The 19,740-nt window shown below is 40.4% G+C and overlaps 1 protein-coding gene across 3 annotated transcripts in view; it reads left to right on the top strand.

Moving 5' to 3' along the window:
* Positions 1 to 19,740, top strand: part of INPP5F (inositol polyphosphate-5-phosphatase F) — an 83,841-nt gene that overhangs the window by 6,503 nt on the left and 57,598 nt on the right. For 2 of the 3 annotated variants that reach the window (XM_045803270.2, XM_087862661.1), the window contains exon 2: positions 13,414 to 13,494. In XM_045803270.2, the coding sequence (XP_045659226.2) occupies positions 13,414 to 13,494 (81 nt within the window). Of the gene's footprint in view, positions 1 to 13,413; positions 13,495 to 16,330; positions 16,423 to 19,740 lie in introns of those variants that run through there. The other variant, XM_087862660.1, reaches the window with a different exon arrangement.

The raw sequence follows: 19,740 nt of genomic DNA, 5'->3' as shown, positions 1-19,740 counted from the left end.
CCAATTTCACAGGCATCCTTGCAGAGCACATAAAGCAGAGAGGGAGTGAAGGAGAGAAGGTCTTCAGGACAACCACCTTCAAAGAGGGCCAGAACCTTTGTAGAGTCACTGGTTCCTAGACGCTTGTGTTCTGATCAGGCCTGAGCCAGCAGATGCCAGGCTTGCCAAAGGCTGGCTTCAGAGAAGAGGCATTGTCAAGGCCTTTGGTGCCAGAAACCAGGTGCCAGAAACCAGGGAATCCTGACAGCTTGGTGTTTCAGAAATTTGGTTGCAATCGTGCAGCTCCCAGATGCCTTAGCAGCATGACTCCCCTTTGTCCTAACTGCCCAGCCTAACTTGGCCCCAGTAAGGAGACAGAAGTATAGATTTATTGCCATTTCCTGAGCACCTGGCCTATAGCAGGTCTTCTGTAAAAATTATATTGAATGAATTGAAATGATTCTAGTCCCTGATCGACCCTGTGTATCTTGAGCAGCAAACGGGCTGTTGGGAGGATTAAACAGAGACTATAAGAACGGAAGACCAGAACACTGCCTCTCTTGCCAACCAAAAAAACCTGTTCTTATCTTCATTTTACTCATAAAGGGGGGAAATCTAACTTTTAAAGTCAGTAAATCTCTTGTCTTTTTCAATGAAAATAAATGGGATACAAAGACATTTTTATTTTTCTTAAACTGGCCCTTATGCAAAAAAAAAAAAAAAATCGCCTGTTGTTGAATTTGGTCCTTGTGATTTATAACAAAATTAGGTGATGGATTTGCAGATAGATGCTAGACTATTGGAAAATCAAACTAGTTTGTTCTGTTGATCGTGCGGATTCTCAGAGGCATAGTCTAACTTTGGTGTGGTTTCATGGGGATTTAAATGGGTTAGATCTTTGTAAGCTGTATTACTATCTTTCTATGAATAAACTAAACTGGTCTATTTCTGTGCAAATGTTTTAAAATATAACCTTTGAAAATTTAGTCTTGCAAACACAAGCCCTGAGAAGTAACAACAATGTCCTAGAACCTCTAACAAATTACTTGTTAGCTAGTCTGAGTTATAATCATTATGTATTAACTGACCATAATTGAGCTGAGAAGAACATTTGGAGTATATTTAACAAAATAAAGAAATAATACATTTTTTAAATTATCAGTAGCTGTTGATAATGTGTTAAGTAGTATTTTAGAATTGATGATAAACCCTGAACATTTAGCATTATAGTACTATCACAACACATACTGGTAGGATCTTAATTAAATCCTATGCTGTTAGGATGACTCATTTTCCGGTTGCTGTGAGACCCTTAAAGAAACTGCTCTCATTCACAAAAAAAGCATCCACTCCTGCCTGCTTTCTTTGGTAAGGCTGGTTGAATGAAACACAGGTTGATTTTAGGTCAGTGTTCCTTGTTGTTTTTTCTTTTAAGTTAATTCATTTTATTTCAGGTTCATTCAAGTTTAAGCATTCATTTCTTTAACTTGATAGTGGGATTATTTAAAAGTACATTTTCTTTCTTTTTTTTCTTTTTTAAAAGATTTTATTTATTTGACAGAGATAGAGACAGCCAGTGAGAGAGAGAACACAAGCAGGGGGAGTGGGAGAGGAAGAAGCAGGCTCACAGCGGAGGAGCCTGATGTGGGGCTCAATCCCATAACGCCGGGATCACGCCCTGAGCCGAAGGCAGGCGCTTAACCGCTGTGCCACCCAGGCGCCCCTGAAAGTACATTTTCTTTATGAATCTTTTTTTTTTTTGAAACAACTTTTCACTTATACTGAACTTCAAATTTCGGTTTCTGCAATGGTCAATATATACAATTTGAAACAGTCACAAAATCTGAAATACTAGGAAATTTTAAGCACTGCCATAATGTTTTTAATTTTAGTAGTTTGCATGTATAATATTAATGATGCTTCTGAATATCATTATACATTGTTTTTATGCCAGGTATATACATTCTTCTCCCTATTTCAGGCATATATACATCCCCCACCCTCGGGCAACAGACCATAGTGTTGAGCAGAGTAATAGCTTGCTACTCTTCCTTCTGGGCAGTTGTGCTTCTTGACTTCCAGGATTCATCTCTAGTAGCTATTTCATTTATTCCCCTTTACCTCTTTCCAGTGCACATCTCCCTTGACTTACGATGGAGTTACATCCTGATAACCCATTGTAAGTTGAAAATATCCTACGTTAAAAGTGCCTTTAATACGCCTAACCTACCAAACATAGCTTAGCATAGCCTGCCTTGAGTGTGCTCAGAACACTTCAATTAGCTTTCAATAGGCAAATCATCTAATGCAAATCCTGTTTCATAATCAAGTGTTGAATGTCTCCTGTAATTTATTGCATACTGCCCTGAAAGTGAAAACAATGGTCGTATGGGTACAGAATGGTTGTTAAGCGTGTGGGTTATTTACCCTTGGGATCACAGGGCTGACTGGGAGCTACAGGTAGTAGGGGGCTGCCTAGCATTGTGAACGTATGGTATTGGCATAACACTAGACCAGGAAAAAAAAATCAAAATTTAAAATTCGAAGTACAGTTTCTACTGCATGAATATTGCTTTTGCACCATTGTAAAGTCAAAAAGTCATAAGTCAGACCATCGTGAGTTGGGGGGGGGCATCTGAACTCCCTTTTCACAAAGCAGCAGCCTCATTTCCTCCCTGTAATTTTGTGTTCTATTTTTTTCTCCTTCCAAATTCTATTCAGTCTGAAATTCTGTGAGTCATTTATTTATTCTTTCAACATTTATTGAAGACCTGTCTGCTGGGCACTGTGCCAAAGAAAAAGGTGGATAAAACACTGTACCCTGTAGCTGAGGCTGTGGTCCAATGGGGGAGAGACTTACACAGGATTCTAGAGTGACAGATGCTGTGACAGAGCTTAAGGCCCAGTTCTGTTGGGAGGCTTGGGTTGGGTATTAAAATTTGAGGTTTTAGTGTTGTCTTTTTTTTCAAGGTGGTGAAAATCTGTTTTTCTTCCTAATAAAGAAAATGGGAAAAAAGGTGCTCTTTTATTTGATTCTGTGAAGCTGCTTCTAGCTCTAAATAGTCTGATTGCTTCTCTAAGAGTGGAAAGCCCTGGGAAAAACTAGCTATATACACTAATAAACTTTTAAGGACTTTTTTTCTTGGCAGACATAACTCTTTGTATGCATAATGACTTCATTCTAATTGGGTACTCAAAAAAAAAAAAAAGAAAGAAAGAAAAAAGGGTTTATGAGAATGAGTAGTGCCTACTGGCCAGACTGAAATAGTACAGGCTCTCCCCCTTACCTCCCACCCACAGGACACTCTGTGTTTGATCTAGAAGCATCTTCATTTGGCCAATTAAAAGGGCAAATCCTAGACCCGATGGTGGGTTTGAAGGCCAGCTTTTTGTTGGTGGGGACATATGGCGGCAGAATGACTATCCAAGCCAACCTAGATGGAAGAGAGTAATAGTTTCGAACAAAGTTTTTAGGAAAGGCTAGGAAATTATTTAAACACCAGCTGGGAGAAAGGTTGCATATATTTAATTGAAGTGCTAATTTTATGCATCTTGGTAGAGAGCTCTAAAATGAGGAAGGAAAATACCAATTGTTAGCTCTGATTTAGCTTTCAGGATCCTATTTCTGAAAGATATATCAAAGAGCAGTTTAGGGGAGCACAGGTGAGGGGTATATCCCAACCCTTGGGTAATGCATTATGAGTTTATTACTTGAGGATTTATCTAATCCTTATTTGAACTGACTAAATTGTCAGCTTCTTAAGGTAATGAGTTTGGAAAATTGTAATTTAAGCTGTACTTGCCTTCATTTATTCTCAAGCCATGTCTTTTAAACATGTGTGTCTCCTGTGCTAGTGTTCTGAATGGACTGTGAAGTCCATGCCTTCATAATTTTATACATTTCTAGCAGGTCCTCCCAGAACCCGATTATATGATCTGACCTTTCACAAAAGTCTTTTTTTCTTTGATTGTCCTCTGTCTTTTTGGAGTTGCACTGGCCTTTTCTTGAGATGTGACAATTGGAACTTTACATGTCCAAGAATCGTAACAATTTTTAGATTGGTTATTGTAGAGTTTAAAAAACAATTTCTGATATCCTTCATGATCATGGTCAAAACTTCGTGGCTCTGTTACTGCAGCATAATTAGATCCCTATTTTAATAGAAAAGTCTAGAAATTCTTAAGATCCCTTTCCTAAGTAGTGTCTCTCATCTTTTAAGTATTCTTAGGGTTATTTTCTGAAATATTTCTTTATACTAGCTTAGATCAGCTTTTATGCCAACTAACTATGTTATGAGATCTTTATGTAGATCGTAGTACTTTATTTCATGAAAGTGATTCGAGTCCTACATGGTGCAGGCATCATCTATGAATCAGACTGATAGGACAAAATTACTAAGGCAGGTTCCACCCAGTAACCTGCAATGCCTTAGACCAGTAATTCTCAATCTGCTGGTACATTAGAATCACCTGGGGGAAATTTAAAAAATACCTGTGCCAGGGCCCCACCCTAACCAACTGAGTCAGACTCTCTGAAGGGGAGGGGCCCAGGCATCCGCATTTTCTAAAGCTCCCAGATGATGATCCTGAAAAGCCAGGACCAGCAACCATTGAGTTAGAGTTCACACTGGGAAATCACCATCTGCTAGAACTTCTAAATTGGATTAGCTCCTTAGCTTGCTGAACGCTGGAAAATAATTACCATTAGAGAGTTCAAAAATATGTGTATCAAACTTTGCATTTATAAGATGGCACCTGAGTCAAATTATTCCCTAACCTGTTTTCCTTGCTTAATTAAATTTTGAGAACTGAAGCATGAGCTAACAATGGAAACTTTCAGTTCCTCGTGTTAGAACCCTTGTCCTCATCTGTTTGACTTTGGTGTTGGTGATTGTCTTTTCAGAGCAATAATATCCTTTGTCTTTAGCAGGAAATGAAACTTGGGTCTGATTATTTATGCATACTCTAGCACCTTCTTTTTTTTTTTTCTTAAAGACACAAGTGAAACTACCTATAAACTTCAGTAGATGTGTGAAAAGCAGGCTTATCTTGGGCTGAGGGAGCGCCAGTCACTCTGGGCACTTGGAATGAATGACTCATGCATTCTGCAGGCACACATTATTTAATCACTTGTTTTCTGTGTACCAGGAAGAGGAGGGCATGTGAAAATAGAAGCCATGTACTGCCAAATGGGTCTGAAATAAGAGTGGAAATGTTGACCTAATGGGTCAAACAATTGAGCTATGACAAAATACCCAAATGTCTTCGGGTGTATGTGACTTTAATTATTTCACTAATTTAAATTTGGCATTATTTCTAAAGTGCTATACTTTGGTAATTTGTAAGTTACCTCTACTAGGTAACTTTGAAATTCCTAAATTTTAAAACCTATTTGCAGATCTCAAATGTTTCTCTTTCAGATTTGCATGACACATGGGACTGTACTTTCCGAAGGAAAGATTAGGGAGCAATCTGTTTGTTGGAGCAGATCCATTACCTGGCTGTTCTTTGTGGAAAGATGCCCACTGGTCGCCCTCTCTGCCATGCGAGTCCTTCTGGCTCCAGAGTAGCCATTAATATTGGTGACAGGGTGTCCATTACCGAGCGTAGTTGACACATATGCTCAGACTACTATCTGCATGTGTCCTCTGTATATACAGACTCCGCAAATACCACCCTTTATTTCCTTAGTGAAGAGTAACAGGTTAAAAACACCCATTTTGAAGCGTACTGTGTGCACAGTGCTATACTAGGCAACAGAGTCCCAGCAGTTTAAAGAAAGACACCCTCCACTCCCTTCCTGTGCAGGTTATGTTGCCTGTTTAGGCCATCCTCTATTGTTTTATCTTGTCTGTACATGGGTAAGGGAAGCCATGTGCCCCTGCTAGACCTTTTAAGATAATTTAAAGTTTCCTCGAATTTTCAGGTAAGTCTTCCATTGTGAGAAATCACAACTGCATTATTTATTATATTTATTGAAAGATAAATGCTTTTAGCATTAAGAGTGCCATACTGGAAAAGACTGGTCTTTTGGGGCTTCCTTTAAAAACCGTAAAAACAAGATGTTAGTCTTATTAAATGTCATTGAAGATCAGCAGTTGGTAGGAGAAATCCATTTTCCATTTCAGTATTTCATGCTTACTTTTACTTATTATTCATTCATTTGGTTCAATAACTATTAAATGAGTGCCTGCTACCAGTGGCAAATAAAACAGGCATAGAATTAAATAAACAGAGTTGAGACTTAAGTCTCTCCTTTAAGTGGTTAGTTGAAACTACACTTATTTTAATTATTAGTATATTAGGAGTTATTTCTACCTTTTACTTATGTTTTCCATTTATTGTGTGTATGTAGTTTGTTGTTGTTTTGTTTTTTCTTTTTCCTACCACTTTCTTCATCTTCCATTGGATAGCTTGAATTTTCGTCAGGTGTCTTTCTGTTGCTGATTAATAGTTATACATTCTATTTATATTTTTCTATGGTTTCTCATGATTTAGTACTTATTTTCACATACATTATGAAAGTGTACCAATATTTGTGTCTTTTCTCCAACTATATTTTTACCTCCTTTTAGATTTTACCTCTTCTAGATTCTCCCTCTCTCCTGTGTGTAGAGGGTCTAGGGGAAGGGAGGAAGCTGCCTCTCGTGCTCAGTTTGCCGTTTGGACCCAAATGGGTTGCTGGGACCGAGACCGGATGCCTAGTTATGAACTGTTCAGACCTATAGGTCCATGTTTCATGTTTTGAGGAAATGAGATTCTGGTGCATATCTAGGCATTGAGATTATTTTCATGAAACATCTATTACTCTGAGAAGGCTTTCAGGAATTATGTCCTGCCATAAGATTTAATAAGTAAAAACATTTTGAAGGTTTTTTTTTTCTTTTCTCCTTTCCTCTTTAACAAAATCCATATGTAGACCCTTGAAATAAAAATCTTGGAAATATTTGAGTGGTGGGAACCTGGAATTCTAAACATATATACATTTCCCAACTTGAGCCAAAGGTTATTGAATATTTATGTGCCAGACGTTGTGTTGGGCACTTTTGCATAATTCTCTCATTTGCTGATTATTACAAACCCTGCAAGTTGGATGGAATTTCCACTTACGGCAGAGGAGCTGTTGCCGAGAGGGGTTCAGAGACTGCAGTGGAGCTGAGACTCTTCACCTGGGGCACAGAGGGCAGGCGGTACCCTCACCGTGCCCACATCTCCAGACTCTAGTCTCCTGGTTCCAGTGTCTGCCCAGGCTGTCCTTGTGTACCTGGCCCTTTCCTGGCACCTGGATCTCTGGCATGAGGCCCGCCCTCTTATGTCCACACACTGGTCCTTACATTCAGTCTCCTATGCAAATCTGCCCTGTCTGGATGGAACGGCTCCTGTGTTTACTCTCTCTTGTCCCCCCGAGTGGTCCCTGTGTAGTTCTTCAGCCTCCTCCTTACAGCTCTTCACCCCCCAGTACCAAGCTGTCTAGAGCCCTCCCTGCATTCAGTATTTGCGTGCCTATTATGTGTAAGCAGCCTGCCGGAGGTAGGGCTGACAAGAGCGTTTTGAATGATCCAGATGGGGAAGGTTAGGGTTAGTGGCAGTGGGTTTGGAGAGAAGTGAAGCAGTCATCAGATATTGAGGAGAAAATCAATAGGACTTGGGAAGGAAGAAAAGCACTTTGGATAACTCCCAGGTTCTGGCTTGTGCAGCTGGAATGATGTTGGGGAGCTGAAAGCCCTGTACAAATGTAAAATGAAGGTATTACACTCCAGAATGTTTTGTAGGGAACCTTATGGTGTCAGAGGTACATTAAAAAGAGCCCTGGACTAAGTGGGAAATGGTGTTCTAATTTTGACAAGCTTGTGTTGTATTGGGCACAGCCAGCCCTAACGTCTTTATCTGAAATAGACCTAGTGACCTCAACTTTGCCACTGTAAGTAGTGAACCCTTCTTTACACTGTGACTCAGTGTAAATTACCTGACCTCAACTTGCCTCTCCAATCCCATGCCATACCTTCTTTTGTCCATTCAGCATTTTGGAACCTGCTGTGTACCATGTACCGGGGACATAAAGCTAAACGAACCTAGGTCTCGATGAGCTTCCTGTTCCCTCAGGGAGATAGGGAAGTCAATAATTAGATGCCAATAATTAGAAACCAAAATAAGGTGCCATGATGGAAATAGGAGGAAGGTTCAGAAGGGCCACAAAAGAGTGCCTGATGAATTCTACTGGGTGGGTGGAATGGAGAATATATCAGGGCACACTGGTGACTTGCTCTGAGTCTGGAATGAAAAGCAGGCAGAAAGTGGGTGGGGAGCAGCATTCCAGACCCAGCCTGCGCACACTGCTGGACGGTTGCAGGAAGGCCAGGATGCGGGGGTGGGGGGAGGCAGGAGGAGGGTGGACAGGACCAGCCCATGCAGACCTTTTCAAGGAATTTGGACTTTGTCCCGAAGGCGGTGAGGAGTAGAAGTGATACATTCGGGTTAGCAATGTTCATATTTATCCTTTTCTAATGCCTACTGCATTTCTTTCACAATATTAATGTTAGACAAACTTGGCTTCAGGGCAAAGAGCATTATTTAAAATAAAGGCACTTATTACATCCTGATTAACAGCAGTTCACCAGGAAGGTGTATTAATCCCGAATGTCCATGTGCCTGACAATGCGGTCTCAAAATCTAAAGCAAAAATTAAGAAGGATAAATGGAAAAATATACACAAAGTGTGAGATTTAAAAAAATAAGCCTTCTCTCAAAAACTTCAGTGAAGCAGTCAAAAATATTAGCAAGTACATACAGGCGTTGAGCAAAATAATCAACAAAGTTGAAATGATGAGCCCCAAAGTTCAATAGTCTGTTCAAATGTTTGAGATCCATAATAAGGAATACTTTTTAAGTCATGTCCTGGTGAACACATACCTGTATGTATGTACCAGGAGCAAGAAAGTGTCATGAAATGTTTCTCTTTACTGCGCAGTTTTTCTATTTTCTGTTCTATTCTGTTTCATTGATGTTAATGCTGATCATTATACACAATCGATTTCATGACCCACTAATAGACTGACACCTTTTTTCTTGAAAACACCAAGTTTCAAGCACACATAGAACTTTTTAAAATTGACTTTCTGGATATCCCTCACCATGCCAAGCATTTTGGAACCTGCTGTGCCCCTCTCTGTCCCCCTCTGTCCTTCCTCCCTGCAAATGGAAGAGGACTTTGACTCCTGTTTTTACTGAGTCAAGGCCATCTGATCTTTTCCTTTGCTGCTTCTCCATTACTATATTTAGCCTTTCACCTTCCAGACCTGGAAAAAAGGTAGTGTCATTCCTTTCCAAGGTCAACTTTTACACCTGTACTTTTGACTTCAGCATCTTGTTTTCCTCCTTGAATATCTCCTCTGGTTATTTCTCCTTGATCATCCCATTAGGAACTCAGTCGTAATGGGTTTAACTGGCTCTCTCTGGACCTCAAAGATTATCTGTGACTATTCTTTTTAGTCATTAGAGCACAGAACTTAGTCATCTTGATAGTTTTTTTCTAGTTTTTGTGTTTTTTTTTTTTTATTTTTAATTTCTTGAACGGCTGGTGTATTTGCCTGGCTCAAAATGCCAAAGATGGGAAAGAGTATTGAGTTAGGAGGTTCTCACCCACCTTCTCTTTCAGCTGCTGTATACCCTGTCCCTTCTGCTTCTCCCACTCTGGAGAGAAGAGATATTTCAGTGGCATTTTTTATTTCATTTATTCTCTTCCTGTCCTTTCCTGGCTTCCTCTGTAGTGGTTCATGTTAACCTCCTATGCATTTTTCACTTGCTGCCCACCCCGCTCCCGTGGGCTGCATAGCTCCGGGTTGTTTCAGGCTAAGACTGTTGGAACACACTTGTCTTTTCCCTACTCAGGCTCTACCTCCTGTCAATGCTGTCAGCTAATCCCTGGCTGCAGTCTTGTTTTATTTATGCCATTATCCGCCTACCCTGGTCTCCAGGAAGCCACAGTCATTAGTTTTTTATTCAAATCTCTCCACAATTGGCCTCAGTTTACTTTTTCCAATCTTATCATCGGAAGCCATCCATTGCAGCCGCTGGTCTTCTGTTCCAGAGAGCTTGCTCCTTTATTTTTATATCTTCTTAGCCTGGTACAGTGCTTGGTTCCTGGCAGGTACTTGATAAGTGTTTCTCCACTGAAGGGACCATTCAAGAACAAACCTTGCACTTTCCTCTGCATTATTTTTCTTGCTGCTTTCCTTCTGCTTGAAGTTCCACTTCTGTGTAACTGTCCCTGGATGCTTTACCTCTAACGTTGTCTTCCTCTTCCGTATTTCTAGAGCTCATTTGGTACCCAAAGGGTAGAGTCCTACAGCTGTGGTCTATTCATCTGGGGTCAGGGTACAGGGTTATGGATAGTGGGAGCTCTTTCCTCAGAGGGGCATCTGTGTTGGTACATGCTGAGACTCGGCCTGCCTGATACAGAGATTCTGGCACATTGTTTGAAGAGAAATCAGGGTATTTTTAGTCTGTACACCAATGTGGATTCCAGTAGAGTAGATAGACTTTTAAAAATTAACAAGGAAATAAAATTAATAACTACGTAATATTGGGTGAAGAACAACTTTTTAAGTGTAAAGATAATGGAAAAAGGAGCGGTATAAGAATTAAAAATTAAAAATAGGTACAAACATGTCAGAGTCGACATCTTTAATATAAAAGGATTCATATCAATAAGGAATATACAAAAGTGTTAGAAGATGTGAATGAGAAAATCCTAGAAGAAGAAACATAAGCAGCCAATTTTATAATTAAATGTTTAATTTTACCTGCAATGAAAAGAAAATAAACATCATTTAGGCAATGGAAACCAGCAAATGAGAACAATTTAAAAAGAAATTCTAAATGGTGGCAAGAGTACTTTAAAACAAGCATTCTCCTATGTTTCTGGCAGAAGTCTAAGTTGGTGTAACCCTGTAGAAAGCAATTTGGTAATATCTGAAAGCTTTAAATTTTCTAATGTTTTCACCTACTAATTTCATTCCTGGGAATCTGTCCTAGAGCTGTTAATTACAGAGGCAATAAAATATTTGCATAATGTTCGTCATTTATCACAGTATTTTTAAAAAAGATTTATTTAGCTTACCGAGAGCAAGCGTGTAGGGGAGGGGCAGAGGGAGAGAGTCTTTTTTTTTTTTTTAATTTAAATTCAGTTTAGTTAACATACAGTGTATTAATAGTTTCAGGGGTAGAATTTAGTGATTCATCAGTTGCATATAACACCCAGTGCTCATTACATCAAGTGCCCTCCTTAGTACCTATCACCCAGTTACCCCATCCCCCACCCCCTTCCCCACCAACAACCCTCAGCTTGTTTCCTATAGTGAAGAGTCTTTTATAGTTTGTTTCCCTATTTTTACCTTATCTTATTTTTCCTTCCCTTCCTCTATGTTCATCTGTTTTGTTTCTTAAATTCCACGTGTGAGTGATATCATATGGTGTCTTTCTCTGACTTATTTCACTTAATATAGTCTAGTTCCATCCACGTCATTGCAAATGGCAAGATTTCATTCTTTTTGATGGCTGAGTAATATTCGTGTGTGTGTGTGTGTGTGTATACATACACACACATCTTCTTTATCCATTCATCTGTTGATGGACATCTGGGCTCTTGCCGTAGTTTGGCTATTGTGGACATGGCTGCTATAAACATTGGGGTGCAGGTGCCACTTCAAATCACTATTTTTGTATCCTTTGGATAAATACCTAGAAGTGCAGTCGCTGGGTCATAGGGTAGTTCTATCCTTAACTTTTTGAGGAACCTCCATACTATTTTCCAGAGTGGCTGCACCAGTTTGCATTCCTACCAACAGTGTAAGAGGGCTCCCCTTTGGGGGAGTGAGTCTTAAGCAAACTCCGGGCTGCGCTGGATCCCTATGCAGGGCTGGGTCTCATGATCCTGAGGCCAGCACCCTAGCCAAAACCAAGCATTGACCACTCAACCAACTGCGCCATCCAGGCACCCCATCACAGTATTTTTTAATGATAGGGGAAAAACTGGAAATCACGTAAATGCCCAAGAGTAAGGAAGTGCTTCCTTTAGTGGAAAATTATGCAGCCATGAAGTTACAATTTTGAACAGTATTTTAAAGACATGAGACAATACTCATGAAATGTTACAAGAGAAAAACTAGCATATACTGCTCTATTTGAGGTCTTGTGATGCGGTATGCACACGGACATGTGACCTGAAACAAAGCAAAATAAGTTACCTGGCTGGTGGGATGGGAGTGATGAAATATTTTTTTCCAATTTTATACAGTATGACTTTTATAATAAGAATGTATATTACTTAAAGTGTAAATGTAATGTCTTATTGGTTGGTTCCATGTAGAGGTTCTGTAGCAGAATGGTTAAGAGTACAAGCCATGAGTCACGCACGCGTGGCGTTGAATTGCAGTTCTGCCCAAAGAGAAGTCAACTTTATTTGCCTCCCACTAAATGTATCATTAACAACAAAGACATTCAAGATACAATAGTCAAAACTCAAATGAATTTGGAGACTATGAATTATTAAGTCTGTAATTACCCCATGAGTTATAGATTGATTATAAATTTCCCTAAAATAAAATTTAAATGGTAATAATTAAAGCGTAATTTTAATTTTCTACTAAGGGAAATATTATTTTCATTCTTGGTAATTTTTTCAGCTATTGAGCTACCACTAGTGTTACATTTATCTCCATGTGTATAACAGCCTTTTGCAACCTGGGTTTTGCAAGAGAATTAAGTCTTGACGTCCTCACACATCCACTGAGTGTAATGAATGAGCCTGGTCCGCTAGAATAGTATGTTATGTGCCATCCTTGGGAGAATTGAGAAAAGTCACCCAGAGCATGTTGTGTTGTGAGGAACCCTCGTTGGGATGCCTGGCACAGAGTAGGCACTCAAGAACAGGCACTGGCTCTTAGTGGTTTTGCCGCAGAAGTCACATAAAACAGCACCAGCTTTCTGGATCTCTGTGCGTGGCGTAAGCTTCTTTGGGAAAGGGTATTTTTCATGGTGTGATCCAGTAAGTGGACTTCTCTCTGACTGTTTCTCAGGCCTTGTCTTTGAATCTGCAGCTGGCTATGAGCTGCGGGACAGTGGAGGACTCCTCTGATTTGCCCTCTTGCCATGTACCAGCCTCTTTCCTCCACTGTAGGGCGCCAAAGTACTGCCTCCCATCTGAGGAGAGTTTCAGCTTGTCATTTCTCTCCCCCTAACTGTCCTTATAGCAGAAACCTTATTCAGGCCTTGGGTTTAATACTTTTCCACAAATGGCTTCATAGTAATGTATTCAGTTCTGGATGTTCATAACTGCCCTTTGGGGATGTTGATCATTTAAAGTAGACTGCTGAAGATATTGTTTTACTATGTTTTCTGATGAAAAATTTCTCACGATTGCTTATTTTCTTTCAGCTACTGATCTACTTCTTGCCTGGAATCCCATCTGTTTGGGATTGGTAGAAGGTGTTATTGGGAAAATTCAACTTCATTCAGGTATGTTTCTATAAAGTCCTTCAATTTGTCAAATTTAATGTGGTGTTCTATGGCATTTTCTTCTTTGAGGATGAATGTGGATTCTGTAATGGCTTTGATTCCTTTGCCCTAATTTTAGGTCTGCCCTAAGTAGGTATAAGCACCAAGTACCTACTGTGTATAATTATGCTAGTTGGTAGGATGCAATAGTGAGAAAAAAGTGACGGGCTCTCACCCTTGTGAGGCTTACAGTTTGGAAAGACAGACAACAGTAAGTAATCACTGAAATAAATGTATAATTACTTGACAATTGCGGTATGTGTTCTGACAGATAGATACACCCTCCGCGCTGATTTCAAGGGAGAAGGGGGTAGGAGAAAGGCTGGTGAGGTAGGTAGATGGCAGACCATGCCTGGCCTGCTCCGGGTCAGCTGTCTGTTCTGGATACGATCAGTTCTGGCCAGGGAAGGTTGTGATTCTCTTAGCATGCAGTGTGGCCCCTTCCAGGTATCCTAACCAGGCCAGGCAAATTGATGAAAAGTCTAGGTTACTCACCAGACCCTTGCTTAGAAGACAGACACTTGTGTCTGGGGTTCAGAGGGAATTTTGATAATAAGAAAAGAGATGTTATATAGGCAGGTTCCAAAAAGTCCTGAAAAGTACTAACTGAAATATTTTAAGCACTATATTTAAATATCTGTTTCTCCTTTGGCATTAGTTTTAATGAGTTATGAACTAATAGGCAGCTTTACCATTATTATCATGTAATTGGGAGTATAGCTACCTCTGTAGTATGCCTTTCTTACTCTTATAAAATAAAATTGTTGTGGGGTGCCAGGCTGCTCAGTGGGTGGAGCATGTGACTCTTGATCTCAGGGTTGTGGGTTCAAGCCTGACAGGGTATAGAGATTACTTAAAAATAAAATCTTTTTTTTTTTTTTTAAGATTTTATTTATTTGAGAGAGAGAACAAGCACGAATGGAGGGGGAGGGGCAGAGAGAGGGGGGAGAGAGAGAATCTCAAGCAGACTCCCCGATGAGCATGGAGCCCAACATGGGACTTGGTCCCAGGACCCCGAGATCATGACCTGAGCCAAAGGCAGATGCGTAACCGACCGAGCCACCCAGGCGCCCTAAAAATAAAATCTTTAAAAAATAAAATTGTTGTGCGTTTGGGAACTAGGTTGATTTCTGTGTTATAAAGCATGTATTGCTGGAGACCATCTAATGTGCCTTTGCTAGATTCTTTGGTTATTTTTTAAAATTTGCTTTTATTATGTAATATTTCATGGGTACAAAAAAGCTGTTTACCACAGATATACAGTATAGGTTATTGTAAAACACATATCTGCCACCCAAACTAGGAAATGAAACATAACCAGTGTCTTTGGATCCCTCGCTGTGCCTTCCTCCAAATGTGTCCTGCTTTCTTCCCTCCAAGAGCAGCTACTATTTTTAATTTTGTGTTTATTCCCTTGATTTTCATTACTGCTTTTATTTCATATGTATTCCTAAGTAATACGATGCTAAGGTTTGTATTTGGGGTACTTTACATCAATGATATTAAGCTGTTTGTGTTCTTCTACTTCTTCCCCCCCACCCCCCGACTCAACTTGATATTTTTGAGATTATCCCTGTTGATGTATGTGGCTTTAGTTCTTTATTTTTATCGTTGTATGAATAGATCATAATTTGTCCTTTCTCCTCTGTCAGTGGGTAATAGTTTGGGGGTTTATTTTTGCTATTAGAAATAATACCGCTGTAAACATTGTTGTATATTCTGTCTTTGGTAGTTTGTAATTCTTTTGGTAGGAGGACAAACGCATTTAGACATTGTATAACCATGCTAAGTATTTTAGTAACACTCTCCTACCTGTCCACATTTACATAAATATATTTTTAATTCATTTATATGCTGACAGGATAATTTCATAGCTGAGTGTTCTGAGCTAAAACTCATTTTCTATTGTTTAAATGAAGCTTGTGAAACTTTTGAGTTATTTTTCTTCAGTTTCAGTCAGATCCTGGAGCAATGAATAAATCACTGAAATCAGTCAGGAGATCTGAATCCCCAAACTTTATTTATTAGCTTTGAGGTATAGAGGGGGTTACTTAACATGGGTTTCATTTATCTATTGCTAAGACCCCAGGAATTAATGCCTTGAAACAACAACCTATAATATCACATGATTCTATGGATTGACCAAGAGGCTCTTTTGTCCTTTTTCTTCTGTTGTCTGAGGTCGTCTGTGTGACAGCATTCGTTGTCTCTGTCCACGTAACTCATCTCGCAAGGCCTTCCCTTGGGTCCTCTTTCTATCCTGGACACCTGAACATTTTTTCAAGGTGGGGGCTGGGTACCAAGAAGACCAGTCCCGGTGTGCAAAGTTTCATCAAGGCTCTGCTTGTGTCACTGAGCTTGCTAATACTCCATTGGCCAAAGGAAGTCACATAGCCAAGTCCAGAGTGAACATCAGAGGGGGCTTCACAAAGGCTGAGTCATTGGGGCCACAATGCCTGTGGGCCTCTGCTTTGTAAGCTGTAAAACAACAGTAAAAGTAACTGCCCTCTTTTTTCCCCTACAATATTGTGAGTTTCAATGAAATAATACACCTGGAGGTACTTAATAAATTATCACTATTTTATCAAGGCTCCTTTGGTTGTGAACACAAACCTATCAGCATGCAGAGAACAAAGTTTTATTAGGAATGCAAGGGCAAAACCAAGAAGTGGATGTTTTACAGGGTCTGAGATTACGTTTTGGGGCAGGTAGTCTCTGAGCACCGCTTCTCCTATACATTTCTTTTATTTTTCTCCTCTTTTGGCTTTCTGTTTCTGTGTATGTAGGACAAAATTTCTGCTCTTACATGGTACCCGCAGCCCTCAAGCCAACTGACAGCTGCTGTTCCCTACAGCCACTTCAGACTGCCTAGCCACCAAGAATTGAGCCGTGAGTCTAGTTCAGACCCTTGGGAAAGAGATTCTTATGCCCTGTCGTAAGTTCACAACACAAAGTTCAACCATGTTCCAGAGGTCTACTTCTTCAGTCAGAGCGGGAGGCCTTGGACTTGGCAGATAACCCAAAAGTTTCATATAAGCCGTGAACAAATATAAGTTGTTGGTCGATGAGTTTGTGATGCAGTGAAAGTCTGGTCATTTTGGAGGTGGTGAGTGAGGCATCTCCTGCCTCGGCCTTTGTTTACATGTGCTGTCCTTCCTGGCACCGCTTGCCTTTGTTTGGCAAAGTTGTTGATAAGCAGTGGGGGTTCCTGTCAACAGGACATTTTGGAAAAGGGAGGGGTGAAGAAAGAAAATGTAAGAAAGGAAAGAAAGGCAGGGAAAGTAATCTCTGTACTTTTTTTTTTTTTTTCCTCTTGTCACATCCCTTCTAAGGTTTGACTCTTAAGAGAGGGAGTGGGGAGGAAGCAAAGGAACATCTTTTCTGGGCCCCCCGCTGCTCTTCCTTCCCTCACCCACCAGCCACCAGAGAGAACTGCAGCCACACCCCAGTGTGTCACTCCGCCCCCACGCCGCCCCCAGCTCCCCACCCTTCTGCATCCATCTTCCTCTTCTCCCTTCACTCCCTGAATTCTCCGCCCTGGGATGCCTCATCCCCTCCCTGAGCCCCACTAATGCTCCTGCTCTGGCCACACCATCGGCCTGGCTGGTGGGAGATTTGCTCCCAGGGTGGACTAGAGCTAACACGATCCCTTCAGGTGCATTTTCCCCTGGGAGCATCTTACCTTCTGGAGGTTGAGGGTGGGGGAATAACATGTCTGTACTTCAACTCTTTCTCACTCCTGTTTCCCTCCTACTTATTCTCCACGTTTCAATGCACGAATTTTTGTTCTTCCCAAGTGAGATGGGAACATAAGTTTATTTGAACAGATGTCATTGACAGTATAACAGCGGCGTGGGTGAGCCATGCCACTGTTCTGACTGTCACTGAACTCTGAGCTCTGTGGAATGTAAGCAGGCGTGACTTAGGAACTGGATTAGTTTGTGAGGGCTGCCATAGCAAAGTCCCATAGACTGGGGGACTTAACAGAAATTTATATTCTCACAATTCTAGAGGCTAGAAGTCCAAGGTCAAGGTGTTGGCAAGTGGTTTCTTCTTTCTTTCTCCTTGGCTTGTAGATGGCTGTCTTCTCCCTGTGTCTTCACATCTTCTTGTCTGTGTTCACACTGTCCTTTCTCTGTGTTCATCTGTGTCCAAATTTCCTCTTCTAAGGACACCAGTCACATTGGATTAGAACCCACCCTAATAAATTCATTTTAAATTAATTACCTCTTTAAGACCCTTCCTCTAAAATCTGGTCGCATTATGAGGTACATAGAAGGTTAGACTCCAGCATATGAATTTTGGGGGTACATAGTTCAGCCCATAACAGGAATTTAATGACTACTGGAATGATTATTACAAAAGCATATCAAAGAGAATTCCCACTGTTACTTCTTTCCCTTTGTTTCACAATGAGCTAGGCCATTCCCCAGATATCATTGACTAAGGCACCCACCCCAGCGTTGGACTAACCTCGAAGATCACATAGGAGCCTTGGGTCAGGTTACTTCATCTGAGCTTCCAGTCGCCCACTGTAAGACAAAGCTAACACCTCCTTGATATGATCATTGTGAGATTTAATAAAGCTCCTCTTAAGTGCTTAGCATGATTCTTGGTAATAATAAGCATTTGATAGATGCTGGCTATTAATTTTTTCCCTTAGTTTTAAAGGTCACTTGGAGGTGTCAGATATTCTACTAGAGAACCACTTAAGTCCTGGCTATATAATTTTGAATAAATTTTAAACTTGGATTGTTTTTTCCAATAATGTTAATATTTGCTGAAACTAATGATATGAACATGTCATTAAAAGACTACATGGTGGGGATATATAAAAAGTAATGTTTTTAGTGGTTAAATATTAGCATCAGTGAAAGTTATATTCCATTATCCATGTGCCCCTTTTAAAAAAATGTGTGATGGAAGAATTTTCAAGTATTATTTAGTTGTATCCTTTGCTGATAATTGCCCTTCCTTTTAGCAGGCTCTGCCAGAAAATTGTTCTGTTAACCCTGGTGTCTAGGAAATACCTTTTTAGCACTGTTAGCCTTCCTTGGATTTGGAAGGCCTCTTTTGCAGGCAGGTGGACTTTCAGCTAGGGTATAATGTAGTCTGTCTCCCACAACTTGAATGTGTCTGACTTTGGTTTGATCAGTGGGATTTTATCAATATGAAGAACAGAAAATAGAAGGAACGTGTCTTGTGCTAAATAGATGAAAGAAAAGCTTCATGAAATATCAACATTTTTTATCCATTGTAGGGTCTAGGAGAACTTAAGAATGATAGATCTTATCACAACTGTTAATTACACATTAATTTTTTGTTTTCCTTTTTTCTCTTGGTCCCCTCCCACCCCATCCCCTAAGGATAAGATCCAGGGAGACAGGGGCTGTGTCCCCCTCTGCTGGCCTACAACAGGGCTATTCATAAATATTCAGCAAATACTTATGAGATTAACAAATAATTATGGAGTGCCTACTGCATGTGAAGGTCTGCACGCAGTGATGGGGACTGCAGGGTGAACAAAACTTGAAACTTCCAGGAGTGTAGGATTGGATCCAAGAGGTGGACATTAATTACCCAATCACGCTGTTTGATCATTAGGCTTAAGCTTCTGCAGAAGAGTGTGAGTTGTTGTAAGCACATGATGGAGGGGCCTGACTGGTGCAGTGGGGGCCCTGGATGGACAGCATCCTTGAGGATGTGCTGAGTCAAAGCCTGAAAAATGAGTGAGATAATCTGGACAAGGACAGGGTAAGGGCGGGGAGTGAGAGGAGAGATGGTTCTTGGCAGAGTCAGCAGCTGTGCAAAAGGCCCACATGATTGATGTATCCTCTGTTTTCTGTGTGATGTTGGGGAGATTGCTGTTATCTTCACTCGGATATCCATGAAAAAGTTGCATTAGGCTGCAGACTTTAAATGGGTCACAAAAACTCTTTCAAATCTATTTTGAAGATTGAGAAGACGATAAGCTCAGGGTAAGAAGTATCAGAATATAAAAAGCAAAAGCATATATTCCATGATATTTTCAGAAATAGTTTGAAAACTGTCAGGAATCTTGATTAATTTGGCAATAGAGGCTCTTGCTTTAGTCATTGAGTTACTACTCATAGTGTTGAACAGCCAGAGACACCGTTCACTCAAGTAGCTCTCATTCATTAAAATAGTGCTCACCATCTGCTGTTTCTACACTCTTCAAGTCGTGAA

Source organism: Ursus americanus, chromosome 6, assembly GCF_024610735.1.
Source record: "Ursus americanus isolate L20-20 chromosome 6, mUrsAme1.1.p, whole genome shotgun sequence".
Taxonomy (NCBI): Eukaryota; Metazoa; Chordata; class Mammalia; order Carnivora; family Ursidae; genus Ursus; species Ursus americanus.
Note: the sequence above shows the minus strand (reverse complement) of the source record. Positions and strands in the feature narration are given on the sequence as shown.